At 46.7% G+C, this 13607-nt stretch overlaps 1 protein-coding gene across 3 annotated transcripts in view; it reads right to left on the reverse strand.

The window, feature by feature from the left end:
• Nucleotides 1–13607, reverse strand: part of IL17RD (interleukin 17 receptor D) — a 66803-nt gene that overhangs the window by 883 nt on the left and 52313 nt on the right. For 2 of the 3 annotated variants that reach the window (XM_032323024.1, XM_032323007.1), the window contains 8 exons: nt 13139–13259; nt 10969–11013; nt 10725–10876; nt 8822–8887; nt 7057–7111; nt 5702–5812; nt 4752–4936; nt 353–1289 (listed from right to left, as the gene is read on the reverse strand). In XM_032323024.1, the coding sequence (XP_032178915.1) occupies nt 353–1289; nt 4752–4936; nt 5702–5812; nt 7057–7111; nt 8822–8887; nt 10725–10876; nt 10969–11013; nt 13139–13259 (1672 nt within the window). The remainder of the gene's footprint in view (nt 1–352; nt 1290–4751; nt 4937–5701; nt 5813–7056; nt 7112–8821; nt 8888–10724; nt 10877–10968; nt 11014–13138; nt 13260–13607) is intronic. The other variant, XM_032323014.1, reaches the window with a different exon arrangement.

The raw sequence follows: 13607 nt of genomic DNA on the forward strand, positions 1-13607 counted from the left end.
ACTTGGGGCAAGCTCTGTCTTGGTAGCCAGAGGCCTGTGGAGGTCAGGAAGGTGATACAATATACACACTGTATGTGGCATAACACTCCTGGCAGGGGCCGGCTAGCTCACCCTCACTGAGCCTCAGTTCACAGTGCCTCAGTTCACAGTGCTCGCACAAGTGAACATCCCCACTGCCTAGAAGAAATCAACACTAACCGTGGAGTCGTGCTACTGCCCATAAGCCTCATTGCCAACGAGTCTGCACCCAACTTAAAAAAACACTTGCATGGATTTGGGAATTAGGGACAAAGGCTATGGACTGCATCAGGAACCCGACCCCAAAGCACCCTCAGCTCCCCCCGTGCCTTACCCAGGCCGGAGGAGGACGACACGCTCTCTGTCAGCGAAGATGTTTCTGTCTGATCTGCCGAGAGTCCTTCCATTAGGGGCAGGGACAGCTCCGAGGAGGGCACCGATGAGTCGTAAATGCCCGAGTCCCGAGGCATGTCCGAGGGGCTGGAGGCTTTCCCGGCGTGCAGCAGGGGCCGCAGGACCGAGCTGCCCCTTGGCCCGGGCCCAGCCTCTGCGTCTTGGTCCAGGCCCAAGTGCAGGCCCTCCAAGGGTGAGTTGGCCAGTGCCCCAGGGACCGCAGCCTCTGCCTTGAGGCAGAAATCGCCGTCGGGCTCTGGTTTGCACATGACATCATTTAACACCAAGCCCGAGTCAAACTTCTCCAGCACGGGCTCTCGGGAGTGGAGTGGGGGAGGCCGGAGAGGGATGAACTGCTTCTCAAACCAGTCGGGCTCCTCGTCGATAAACTGGTGCATGTTGCAAATGGCGACGTAAAGGGACCGGCCTGACTTGCTGCGAAAGTAGTTCCTTCTGCTCACCTGTCCCAGGTACTGCCCAGGCTCCAGGAGGCCCTGGTCTCTGGAGTGCAGGTGGGAACAGAGCTGGGGAAGGTTGTCCATGAGCTTGTACTTGGTGCTCAGGTCCAGGACGCCGGGAACATCGCCCTCGCAGGAATAATCGAAGTACACGGCGATGAACTTGCTGAGCTGGGCGGAGGAGCTCTGCTTGGCCTGGCGGAGCTTCTCCGCGATGGCTGCCACCGCCACCAGGAAGAGCTCCCCTTTCCCCGAGCCGCGGCCGCTGCCTTTGTGCTTGTAGTTCTTCTTGTCCACGAAGTACTTCATGCCTTTGGAACACACCACGATGATGAACTGGGACTCGTGGATCTTCTGGATGACCCATTCTCTCTGCCCTTCTCGGCAGAGGCTGAAGTCCTCCCACAGGTCCAGAGCCACCTGGAATGAGAACAGGGACCTCACTCACCTACACAGCCTGGGGCGTCGGGCCACAAAAACAAGAGGGTTAGGAGAAGGTCCCCTCGTATGTCTTTTAAGCGTCATCAGCACTGCTGCATGCGGGCTCAGGGATGCGGGATCTGGGAACAGCTAGCGTTCTGTGGGGGACAGTGACATGCCAGGCCCTCTGCATTGGGTGCTTGTTTCAGCCTAAAGTGGGGGCCGTTACCACTCTCCCCTACGAGGGAAAAAACGGAGGGAACAGAGCTTCTGGCAACCTGCCCAAGTCACATATCCCGAGTGAGGCCCTCAAGGGGGCTCTGAGTGTGCCAGTGAGCCCCTCGAATGGGAGGCCTGGGGCCGGTCTCTGTGATGAGTGCAGCAGACACTTTGTCCCGAAGACAAAGCTAGAAGGTGATGGTGGATAGGTCTGGGTGAGGGACCCCACAGCAGGCAGGAAATTCAGCTCAGGTCTGGATGTCAGAGTGGCCTGCCGTGCTAGCTGACTCACATCCACAGAATGTGATGGACAGAGAAGACCTCCTTGGCCGCTCTCACAGCCCCAGGGTCAGCCATGCTGTTTACCAGTCCATCAACGACCAGGGGCGGGTGGTGGACTGCAGTAACATAGCCATTGCAGGTAGATCACTTGTGAGTGACTGGCACCTCCCACCGTGATGTCACAGCAGTCTGGGGGGGGTAGGCCATATAAGGCCTTTAATTCCAAGGAGGTTCTGGGAGGGAGCTGGGGGTGGGGGCACCCACAAAGCAAAGAAAATGGGGCATGCATGTGCCCCTCAGAGGGCTTCACCTTCTCAGACCATTTTCATCTGATTCTGCTGAAATGTCTCTTGGCAGTTTTATCGCCTCTTTCCTTCTGTAGTCCAGAAACGAATTCTCAGTGGCTATGCCTGAACAGGAGCCACAGTCTCTTATGGGGAAGGGGTTTCTGAAATGACTTGGTCTTCCTCTTTGGCTCTAAGGAAGGCAGTCCCCAAGATCCATCCACTTGCTGAAAATAATCCTGAACTGACTTAATTAATTAATTGCCTTAACTCTCACTAGCATTATACATTCTAAAAGCTAACTGGGAGTATATACCAAGCATTTTTTAAATGTTACCATCTTTGACCCAGCCATTCCATTTCCAGGCTTCCAGCTCTGGAAAGTCATCAGAAATGAGGTAAAATTGAACTAGTGAGCTCTTTAGCAATAGGAAATAACTCAATTATAGTGAAATGATATTATGGATCACTATTTAAAATTGGCTCTTGGGACTCCTGGGTGGCTCAGTGGGTTAAAGTCTCTGCCTTCGGCTCAGGTCATGGTGCCAGGGTCCTGGGATCAAGTCCCGCATCCTCTGCTCAGTGGGGAGACTGCTTCCCTTCCTCTGTCTCTCTGCCTGCCTCTGCCTACTTGTGATCTCAGTCAAATACATAAATAAAAATCTTAAAAATAAATAAATAAATAAAATTGGCTCTTTAAAATTAAATGGTGCAGCCACTCTGGAAAGCAGTATGGAGCTTCCTCAGAAAGTTAAAAACAGAACTATCCTACAATCCGTAATTGCACTACTAGGTTATTTACCCAAAGAATACAAAAACACACATCGGAAGGAATATACACACCCTGGTGTTTATAGCAGCATTATCAACAATAGCCAAATTATGGGAAGAGCCAAGATGTCCACTGACTGATGAAGGGATAAAGATGTGGTGTGTGTATAGCTACAATGGAATATTATTCAGCTCTAAAAAAGAATAAAATCTTGCCATTTGCAATGATGTGGATAGACCTAGAGAGTACTGTGCTAGGCAAAGTAAGTCAGTCAGAGAAAGACAAATACCATACGGCTTCACTCATGTGTGGAATTTAAGAAACAAAAACCATCCTAAAGGGATAAAAGGAAGAGGCAAACCAAGAAACAGACTCTTAACTCAAGAGAACCAACTGATGGTTACCAGAGGGGAGGTGGATGGTGGAGGAGTGAAATAGGGGTGGGGATTAAGGAGGGCACTGGTCAAGATGAGCACTGGGTGTTGTATAGAAGGGATCAATCACTATAGTGAACACCTGAAACTACTATTATGCTGTATGTTAACTGACGGGTTTTAAATAAAAACTTTAAATAATAAAATAAAATTGCAGTTTATGTAGAACTTCCAATAGTGTAAAGAATTATTAAATGAAAAGACAGAAAAATCATTCTAATACCCCCCATATGCAAAACCATATGCATGAGTTCATCTATGTAGAAAAAACTGGAAAGGAAATACACCAAATATTAACTGTGGATCCTCTTCCTCCAGGGTGAGATTACGGGTCATTTTTTCCAGTTTCCAAAATTTCTACAGTAAGTACTACTACACTCACAATTGGCAGACGTGTTCCCCACCCCCGAGGCTAGTTAATTACAAAGCAGAGCACATGGGTCGTTTGAAGACCGTGTGGCACCAGCCAGAGGTTCCAATTGGTTTTTCAGTACCGGTCTGCCCATCTCCTCAGCTTTACGCGTCAGCCTTGTAAATAGGCATTATGGACACTAGGGGGCAGCCTTGGCACATGGAGAGACTGAGAAACCCACCAGCAGGCAGTATCAAAGCACCAGTAACTTTCATTACACAGCCATTGTACAATTCTTGCATTGGTAAGAAATAGGGTGTACCTTCCATGAGAGCATCAAACTTCACTCTAAAATTAGCCCTATGACATAGAAAAGCTACATATTCATAGTTTAACTCGAGAACAGGCAAGAAACTGAGGCAGACCATTTGAGTCCTTGATACATTATTGTTTTCCTTTCTTAGCAAAACTCCTCCAAAGTATTGTCTAAACCCCCTGCTTGATCTTCCAACCTCTTTCTGACCCGTAATAAGGCTCACCAAGACGTCTTGAATGACCACAATCCCCCACTCCTTTTGCGTGTTCCCAGGGCATGGGCCATACCCCTCCAGACAACCGCACGGCCTTCTTCTTTTCTTTTTTTTTTTAAGATTTTATTTATTTATTTGACAGAGAGAAATCACAAGTAGACGGAGAGGCAGGCAGAGAGAGAGAGAGAGAGGGAAGCAGGCTCCCTGCTGAGCAGAGAGCCCGATGCGGGACTCGATCTCAGGACCCTGAGATCATGACCTGAGCCCAAGGCAGCGGCTTAACCCACTGAGCCACCCAGGTGTCCCAACCGCACGGTCTTCTTGATGTTTATCAAACTTCCTGCCAGGTAGGTGCCACAAGAGGCCTCTGAGAAGGGTTAGGACTAAGGATTCGGGAACATTTAGTGCTGGTGATGGGCAGGACAGACTGAAGGAGGAGTGTGAGGCTGACCCCAATTTGGAAGGGGACTAGGCACTGGGGGAGGGCAGGTGTTGCCCAAGGAAGCCTGGAGGGAGGGAGCGAGCGTGGAGAGCACAGGGAGCACATGTCCTTCCTCAGGGGGAAGAGAAGAGACTTCTGATTCCTCACCTCACAGCCACAGAAGTCCTGGAGGAAGTAGGCAAAACACCGGACAACGTTCATGTGGTTCTGGCCATCTTTGCTGGAATAGCAGAGGAAGACCTTGGGCCGTGGCCGGAGCCTCTCCCTGGGGAGCACCGTGGTGTACGAGGACGACTCAGAACTCTCTTCATCTAAATGTGAATATATATTTTCTAAATTGGAAAAGAAGATAGGGTTGATGCCTACAAGCAATGCTTTGTCCTGTGCCCTAAGACTCAGGGACCTAATGCCATCTTAAAGAAACAATACTCCCAGTCCCCAGTCCCTGGGGTCCCTACTGGAAACAGGACAGCTAATCTCTCCAGTGGAGCAACAAATGGCCAAAATGGGTTGTTCACCTGAAAATGAGCTTGGGTAAGCCGAGAAAACTATCGGGACCACTCTGGTCAGTGGAGAGCACCCAGAAGCAGATCTTGCAATCAAGTGTACCTACCAGCCCAATTAAGCACTAACAGAGCTGACCTTCTTTTAAAAAAAAAAAAAAAGGCAAAACCAAAAGAAAACCCTACAAAGGTAAAGTGCATAAGTCTTAAAAGTAGTCTCAGTAAGCTTTAATCTAAGTATATACCTGTGTAATCATCACTCAGAATAAGATAGAAAACATTTCCAAGCTCCCTAAAAAGTTCGCTCCCGACATCTGCCTCTCCCGTCGCTCATACTTTCAGGCTTCGTTTATGTTCTTGAATTTACTACCCTAAGTTTGGGAACAGAATTATGGCTTCATGTTCATAGCTCCTGTGGTTAAAAAGTCAAGTATCTTAATGCTAGGAACTACAGGACCCACATGGCTTCCCAGATTCCCATTTGGTTGGGGGGCACAGTGGGGTGCAGTGGGCCAAGGGCCCAAGGACTCCCAGGGTCCCCCTGTTAGCTGATGTCCTGCCCAACTGGGGGGAACACACCACGCAAAGAGATACCTTGTTGTTTCTTGCGGCACATCACGGTGAAGAGGGTTGCAAATGCCGAGATGACAACCAAAGGCACAGTGATGGCAACAGCCCTGATGGGCCCAGCCCATGGGGAGTGTGCTGGGAAATGTCAAAGACAAGGCTTGAAACTTAAGCAGCACAAATTCAAAGAGAATTTTTTTTTCTCCCTTATTTTTTTTTTAATATTTTATTTATTTATTTGACAGACAGAGATCACAAGTAGGCAGAGAGGCAGACAGAGAGAGAGGGGGAAGCAGGCTCCCCGCTGAGCAGAGAGCCCGATGCGGGGCTCGATCCCAGGACCCTGAGATCATGACCTGAGCTGAAGGCAGAGGCTTTAACCCACTGAGCCATCAAGGCGCCCCCCTTATTTTGTTTTTAAAGAGTTTATTCTTAAGGAATCTCTACATCCAATGTGGGGCTTGAACTCACAACGCCAAGATCAAGTGTCCCACACTCTACTGACTGAGCCAGTCAGGCACCCCTCTTTTCCTCTTTTTAAACATAAGCAGTGTAACAGGTTCTGGGAGCCCTGACCATTTTCTCTAGTTAGTACTGGTCTGGTGTTTATAAAAGGATTCCTTTTAAAGAATATGTAAAATATTATTCAACAGAGTCACTCGGACAGTAAATACTTGTGAGAATTTTGCCCTGGGAAACCTCACCTCCCACCACTTTTCTTCCAAGGACAAGTGACTATTTGGTCCCAGCTACACATAGACACACACCCACACATACACACCAACCACACTGGCCTCCGTCTTCCAGGCATCGACATTAGGATGGAAGGAAAGTTGTTTTGATGAAACATTTTTATTTATTAATTTATTTTTAGAAGAGTGAGGTGGGTAGGGGGAGAGGGAGAAAGAGAATCTTAAGTAGAATCCTTACTCTCAGCACGGACCCTGACACAGGGCTCGATCTCACGACCCTGAGATCGTGACTGGAGCCAAAGTCAAGACTCAGTCACTCAACCAACCAAGCCACCCAGGTACCCCTGAGGGGACATCTTTTAAAAGAGAGGAACTCGGTTGCCTGGGTGGCTCAGTGGGTTAAGCCTCTGCCTTCAGCTCAGGTCATGATCTCGGGGTCCAGGGGATCGAGCGACGCGCGTCAGGCTCCCTGCAGGGAGCCTGCTTCCCCCTCTCTCTCTGCCTGTTTCTCTGCCTACTTGTGATCTCTGTCAAACAAATAAATAAAATCTTTTAAAAAAAAAAAAAAAGAGAGAAGAACTCAAATGCTGTGTTTTGATTTTCTAAACCATGAAGTACAGAAAGTATCAAATAGCATGGTCTACTGTATTCCAGAGCCAACACTTCACGCAAAAAAAAAAAAAATCATACCTGGCTTTAAGGCATAGTGCATCACTTTCCTTGTTGTATTAGTGTCATCCACCAGCTGCAAAACAGAGGATGTTGTATCATTATTTTTTTGAAGCAATAACATCTCAACAGATTTCATTCATTTTTCCATCCGTGGACAGTGCAGTGCGGGGGCAGGAGGACGGCGAGCGGATGCCTAGGCTCGTTTACGAGCTGAGAGACTAGACATTAAATCAGATAAATCCCCGCGTTACCAACTCAACACTCTCAACCTCATCACCTTCCATGAATCAAACATTGTTCATTCACTGGTGAGCTCAGCTAGTGAGTTCCACGTTCTAACAATCCTCCATTATAATGGCATCCTGTCGCTCATTTTACTGGGCCGCCATTGATGCTTTCGGCGGGTGTGTCTGTTCAAAACCACAAACTACTACCGAGTCATACAACATGTGTGTCTCCCAAAACGTTAAGACATGTTCACCGTCTCTAAATAGCAGGGCTGTGAACAAATTTTTCATTTCCTTTTCTATTTTTCTTTTATTCCTATTTTTGTGGTATGTTTGATACTAGAAAAGGAATCTAAAATAAAAGAGGAAAAATACTATCATTTGCTTGCTTTTTTCAGTGGTATTTTAGAACTTCATGTATACGGATATTGAAAATGTCAGCAGAAACCTAGAGAAGTACAGGCAGATATAATGGGCAGAACTTTTCCTTTCTGTTTAACTAACAGTTTTTAGGGACACCTGCGTGGCTCAGTTGGTTAAATGCCTGCCTTTGGCTCAGGCCATGATCCCAGGGTCCTGGGATCAAGTCCCAAGTCAGGCTCTTTGCTCAGTGGGGAGCCTGCATTGCCCTATGACTGCCTCTCTCTCTTGCTGACATATAAATAAGTAAAATTTTTAAATAAAATAAAAATAAAAGTTTTTAAATCTAAATTTTAAAAAAGATATTTTTGTAGTAGGGGCCCAGAGCAGGTTGCCGTAGTAGGTAACACAATGGCCTACTAATAAATATTTTGTAATGTAACTACTGGAGAAAGAAGTAGTACAAGGACCCTCAGACCATCCCTCTGTCCCCCTGAAAGCAGGAAATAGATCTCCCATTTGACAAATACCCTCACTTCCCTGTTAAGTAAAAATGACATCCTTAATTTTCTGAGATAGGGACTTTAAAGTCGAGAGAAATGTAGAAACAAACCTTGTTACTTCTTTGTCTAATTTATTAACTCAGTCTAAATTCCACTTAGAACCCTTTCCTAATTAAAGCTCCCAAAAATCTATTTTCTTTATCCTGTCAATTCTTCACAAATTTATTATCTCTTTGTCCAAAAAGCATAACAACTGTGCCTGCCTTTGTCATTTCCTTGGGTTTCAATTTCATTTTGGGGCCTCTGTGCGCACTGAGTAAGACTGGTTTTTTTCTCCCCTTAATCTGTCTCATGTCAATTTAATTCCTAAACCAGCTGGAAGAACCCAGAGAGGAAAGAAGGAATTTCTTCCTCTCCTACAAAGGAATACTGTATAGAAATTCTAAACCATGGTTATGTGGACTATATGGTTTCATAAGAATATTTATATGAACTATTTTAAATGCTGAAAGAGAAACATCAAAGACTGATTACGTATAAACTTTCTAAAAAGCATGTTGAGGACTATGTAAAAATACAACTATGCATTACCTTCAATGGCTTGAAATTTTGGTGTTGTAAACAGTCGGAATTCTTCATGAACTAGATTCACTCTGTAGCATTAATAATGGGACTTTCTTGAATTATACATACCTCAATTATATAATCCCCAGGAGAAACGTTTTGAAGGAGGCAGCTGGTTGTCTCTGTATTTTGCTCCTGCAAAGAAACAACACCAACCCTTTAAAAACTCACTTCTTAGATGAGGGTCATCCGGACCTCTCTTTTCTCCCAGAGCTGAGGGACACTTGCCACCTGTCTTGACCATGTTCAGAATACATCAATTAGATCATTAAGCAACCCTGTTTAACTGCGCCCAGGATTTGACCTTCACTCTGATAGGAAAGCCCAGGAGAGCTCAGGACCCCTGTCATAGTCTGTACTTAGTGGGGCCCTCAGCAGGACTATTTCATTTGCAGACAAGGAACCTAGTTAGAATACCCTTTACTTATTGAAAGGGTGAGGAAAGAAATTACCTGCCCATGTTTGTGCATATTTTATACGCTGTAATTTCGACGGGAGGTCAAGGACAGAAGTGAGAGCCCACAGGAAAGCAAAACTCAACAGGACAGAAGCACATCTAGGAAGGTGCTAGGTTCTGCTACCATGACCAAAAACCTCTCTTGGTGCTTACTAGAGGCCGGTCCTGTGGTCTTTTTTTTTTTTTTTTTTTTAAGATTTTTATTTATTTATTTATTTGACAGAGAGAAATCACAAGTAGTCAGAGAGGCAGGCAGAGAGAGAGAGAGGAGGAAGCAGGCTCCCTGCTGAGCAGAGAGCCTGATGCGGGACTGGATCCCAGGACCCTGAGATCATGACCTGAGCCGAAGGCAGTGGCTTAACCACTGAGCCACCCAGGCGCCCCGGTCCTGTGGTCTTCCACAAGACATTTGCCCCTCTTGCTGACAGCCCTCATTTTAAGAACTTGGTTGTTGAGTTTCTACTTAACTTTGGTCTATGTGTACAATCAGTAAGCCCCTGAAATCTTAGTGCCTTGGCTCCAAGATATGATTTTCTACTGACTAGCTGTGTGACTTTGAGCGAGCCAGATGACCTCACGGAGCCTTGGGTTACCCATCTGTAGAGTGGGGGTGACAGCAGCCTCTGTTGCATAGAGTTGTAAGGATTCAATCAGCATAAAACATGGCGACTGGCACACAGTGAGCACCCAATTAATATTTAAAATAGAGCAGAATGGGGGCGCCTGGGTGGCTCAGTTGGTTGGGCGACAGCCTTTGGCTCAGGTCACAATCCCGGAGTCCGAGATCAGTCCCAAGTCGGACTCCCAGCTCCATGGGGAATCTGCTTCTCCCTCTGACCTTCTCCCCTCTCATGCTCTCTCTCACTCTCTCTCTCAAATAAATAAGTAAAATCTTTTAAAAATAAAATAAAATAGAGCAGAATGAACTAGAAATACTTAATTCTTTTGGTTCCTTGGTAATACCTTTCCCAGGTCTCATCCCCCGTGGGATAGCAGGTGTGTAGATAACCGCAGAGTGACGGTTGTCCCTGAGACCTAACATTCTGGATTATCTACCAATTGCTGAGATAAAGCCTCATCTGCACGCCGAACCATCCAAATTCCAGGGGCACAGGGGTCACTTTAAAACATATATTGGGGCACCTGGGTGGCTCAGTCAGTTAAGCGTCTGCCTTCGGCTCCAGTCATGATCCCGGGGTCCTGAGATCGAGCCCTGCATCAGTCTCTCTGCTCAGCAGGGAGTCTGCTTCTCCCTCTCCCTCTGTGCTCTCTCTCTTTCTCAAATAAATAAAATCTTTTAAAAAATAAAGAGAATAAAAATAAAACCAATGAGAGAGAGCATGAGAGGGGGGAGTCCGATGAAGGACTAGATTATGGGACTCCAAGGTCATGACCTGGGCTGAAGGCAGTAGCTTAACCAACTGAGCCAGCCAGGCACCCAAAAAAATAAAATCTTTTAAAAATAAATAAATAAATAATGCAGTGTTCCTGAATGTACGCACAGCAGCAGCTCACCTGTTTACAGGTCTTTCTTCTGAAAGGCCCTTCATGCTTGAGCTTATAGTGAAGATAGAAGAAACGGAAGCCAAAGGTGTGTGGCGCGGGATCAAAGGACACCTGCATGTCCAAACCATGCTGAGTGATGTTCAGGTTCCGAGGCTTCCAGACTGGGAGGAGGAAGGACCAGAGTGAGCACCTAGGGGCCCCCCCGACACCGCCTTGCGGGCAGGACCTGACGGACGGGACCAGCTCTACTTACACGGCTTACAGGCCAGGTTGTCCGGCTGCAGCAACAGGTCGCAGGCTATGAAGAAAGACGCAAAGTTTTAGTTTCCACACAGTTTGACATTTTCTTCATCCTCTTGGATGACGAAATAAAATACATAAGATAAAATAAAAATGTTGGATGTTCAATAAAACACAAATACATGGTGCTGGGTAGTGTGGGGAAAAGTATAAGATACGCCAATTCAGCAATGATTTTCAGTACAGTGTAGTTATTGCTCATGAAAATTTAAATCAGACAACATAAAAATATGAATGCGCTTCATTTTATGCCAAATAAATGTAAACAGTGTCAAGTCACCCAGACTCTTGAAGCTTGTCAAGCATGACAGAGTTTCAAGGTCAGCAGCCAAGGGCAGGAGGACTGTGTTCAGGCTGCTGCCACAGACTCTGGTTTAGCTGTGAACAGAAATAAAGCCAGCCCCTGCTCCTCTGTCCGGGGGTTTAGGCACAACAGAACTCTGGAGTGATGCTGGTAACTGTCCTGGATGGCTGTGACCTTCGCTAGCAAATGTTCTGATGGAGTCTAAAAATGGCATCGAGACATCTACCAGGTAGTAGCACCAAACCAAAAGGGCTTGGAAGCAGGGCTTAAATGTGACAATAAAACAGTAAGAGAGGCCCAAGAGCTGGTCCAGGATGCCATGTTGCTCACCCAGGGAGAACCCCCCGGCAAATGGCCACACAACGCCAAGAAAAACAAGGCAGCCTCCACAGATCCCAGGGCACCGAAACGGTGATAAAATTCCACCTTCTGCCTCCGCCTCACCTCCAAACAGACATGTTGATTCCGACGGGAAAAATTAACCTTAAACTGTGTTAATTCTGATCAAAGTGAGCTTTTATAAATGCATCCGAATCCTCTAATTGGTTATATATGCCAGGCACTGAGATGTAACATGCACATAGTCTTTGCCCTATGGAATCCTATTTTAATTCAGAAAATGAGACCAGGTGTTATAAAATAACTTCGCTGCACAGAAACTATAGTTAAAAAAGAAGGAAGGAAGGAAGGAAGGAAGGCAGGCAAAAAGACAACAACCAGAGTATGAGTTCCGGAGTTGAGAACAGAACAACCTCGCGTGGGAGGACACAGGAAGGGCTGTCGCACTGGACTGCCCGCGGGCCGGGAACGCCAGACAAGAAAGCCCAACCAGGAAGGCACGAGGGAACAGCTGCAGGTTTCGGGAGGCCTGGGTACCGAATCTGAAAGCGGAGATTCAGGTTGAGGAAAGACACGCCACAGCACGGGCGGAACAGACGGCAAAGGGAAGGCGGCACAGCTGGCTGCAGAGTGTGGACCCACAGTCAGACTTCTGGGTTCAATTCCCAGCCCCGGCCAGAGGCTCTTTAACGTCTGGCGGTGTAACTCCACATCTAATAAGTGGAGATGGGAGGATTAAATTCTCTGAAGGGTCGGGATGGGGGTAAACGGAGTCAGTATTTAGAAAGGATTTAGAGGGGCGCCTGGGTGGTTCAGTGGGTTAAAGCCTCTGCCTTCGGCTCAGATCATGATCTCAGGGTCATGGGATCGAGACCCGCATCTGGCTCTCTGTTCAGCAGGGAGCCTGCTTCCTCCTCTCTCTCTCTGCCTACTTGTGATCTCTGTCTATCAAATAAATAAATAAAAATCTTAAAAAAAAAGAAAGAAAGAAAGCATTTAGAACTGGGCCTGATACATAGATGTTAAACAAACTTTCTAGAAAGAGGCAATCTCAGGGTTACTGATTTGACTGTCTTAATGTAATCCTGAAAACAGACAATCACAGAAGCCATTTTCCTGATAACAGGTAAAAAAAAGATGGAATTATTTCATGCTCTACCCTTCATCTCCAAAATCAACTGCTACTTTTTTGTCCTCCCCCACCCCCAAATGGTTTTAATTTATGGTTGTCTTACAGCAGCTGCACCCCCCACACATTTAAAAAAAAAAAAAAATCAAGCATCATGTCTACTCTTGAACCAGCTGGCAATGGGCAACTCAGGTCAGGTGAACTTCTAAGAATTGCTTTTCTGGATACTTTTGTCCTCACCATGCTGGTTTCACACTAGTATTTGGTGGGCTCTTCAATATATCGCCCCCAAAAGTCATTGGGGTCAGGAGCAGTTTCACGATGGGAACCTAGCAGGCAGGCCATACTTACCACGGGTTCTAAAGAAGAAAGGGTGGTAATTGCTTTCATTTTTAATGGAAGGAAAAGGGACGATCTTCACAAAGTAATCCGTTTCAAATTTCATATTCAGGAAAGGTTGAGATTCCATTCCCTAAAAGGGAATAAAAACAGACACGATATCATGAAGAAATCACCCAACCCTCCACCTACACACCAGACCTTCAGGCCTCCCTGACAGTCACCCACACACTCTTCCAGACCTGGGGGGTCTGTTTTCAGGACCACATTTAACGGGAATAAAAGATCGGCAGTGCTGCCTGTTCTCTGGCAGGGAAGCCACGGCTGGTTAATGTGGAACCTCAGAGCTGGTGGGGAAGAGCTCACACCCTCTTGAGAGCACAAACCCACCTTCCAGGACATGTAACCCGAGAGGTGTGTGCTGGAGAGATTCTCTGGGCGTGGAGCAGGCTTGAGGTGTTGTCGAGCTATTTCTCGCCCA

This window comes from Mustela erminea, chromosome 1 (assembly GCF_009829155.1).
Source record: "Mustela erminea isolate mMusErm1 chromosome 1, mMusErm1.Pri, whole genome shotgun sequence".
Taxonomy (NCBI): Eukaryota; Metazoa; Chordata; class Mammalia; order Carnivora; family Mustelidae; genus Mustela; species Mustela erminea.